The 986-nt window shown below is 37.4% G+C and overlaps 1 protein-coding gene across 1 annotated transcript in view; it reads left to right on the top strand.

Moving 5' to 3' along the window:
• KIAA1429 (KIAA1429 ortholog) overlaps positions 1-603 on the top strand; it is a 23,721-nt gene extending 23,118 nt beyond the window's left edge. Inside the window, exon 24 of the mRNA XM_010006504.1 lies at positions 444-603. Within this exon, the coding sequence (XP_010004806.1) occupies positions 444-603 (160 nt within the window). The remainder of the gene's footprint in view (positions 1-443) is intronic.
• The last annotated feature ends 383 nt before the right edge of the window (positions 604-986 follow it).

Genomic DNA, 986 nt, shown 5'->3' with positions numbered 1-986 from the left:
TCGAACTATAGAGAATTCCTTGAATTTCATTTTCGCTTTACAAATGAAACCATGCAAGGATGCTGCAAACACCTTGAAATTCAGCAAATGTTTTAAGCATATATGAACAGTTGTCACTGAGACTGTGTCAAATACATGCTTTCGTACGACCTGCCCTGTAACCCATAAAACTTGCTGAATTGAACACTTGCTCGCAGAACCTTTAACTTTGCATTCCGATTTTTGCAATTCAGTTGTCTTCGTACCTACACGGTAATGATAGAGCCAATCCAAGCAAAAAAATGCTTGCCTAAGAGAAAAGTGAAAACTAAAAGGAGAAAACCAGACCCGGTTTGTGTCTCATCTTGTTTTTGTTCCTTACACTTTCACAGCAGCTACTACGCCTAGGGCTTTTTTTTTTTTTTTTTTTTTTTTTCCAACTGAGTATACTTTTCTTTGCTTTAAGGCTACCGACCGAGTCCTCGCGATCGTGCTTCCAGAGGCCGGGGAGGAATTGGACCATCTTGGACAAGTGCTAATAGTAGTAGCAGTGGTGGCTCAAGAGGAAAGTTTGTTAGTGGAGGCAGTGGAAGAGGTCGTCATGTACGTTCCTTCACACGATAAAAATGAGACCTAATGGAACAGCCCAACCATGTGGACTTCTCAGAAGATGACAAAGTGGCAGCACTAAAGGACCAATTCAGAGTTACTGGTATCTGGAGGACACCAAGAGAATATTTTTGTCTGAAGAAAAGTTTTTTTGTTTGATACAAGACTTGAAATTTCAATAAAATTCAAGACTTTTTGTGTACAATTGTAATTTTTTTTTTTTTTTCTTTTTCAAAGAATGTTTCACATTTTTTTGTGGACTTCAGCAGACAATACTTGGTAAAGAACCTCTTTGAGTTAAGACTTGAAGGACTTCTAAAATATTCATTGTGCCAAAAGAAAGGTACAGGCATTTTGTGTGTGACTTATTACTGCAAGATAATTAAAGATATATATAT

This window comes from Chaetura pelagica, unplaced genomic scaffold (genome assembly GCF_000747805.2).
Source record: "Chaetura pelagica isolate M959 unplaced genomic scaffold, ChaPel_1.0 scaffold76, whole genome shotgun sequence".
Classification (NCBI taxonomy): domain Eukaryota; kingdom Metazoa; phylum Chordata; class Aves; order Apodiformes; family Apodidae; genus Chaetura; species Chaetura pelagica.
Note: the sequence above shows the minus strand (reverse complement) of the source record. Positions and strands in the feature narration are given on the sequence as shown.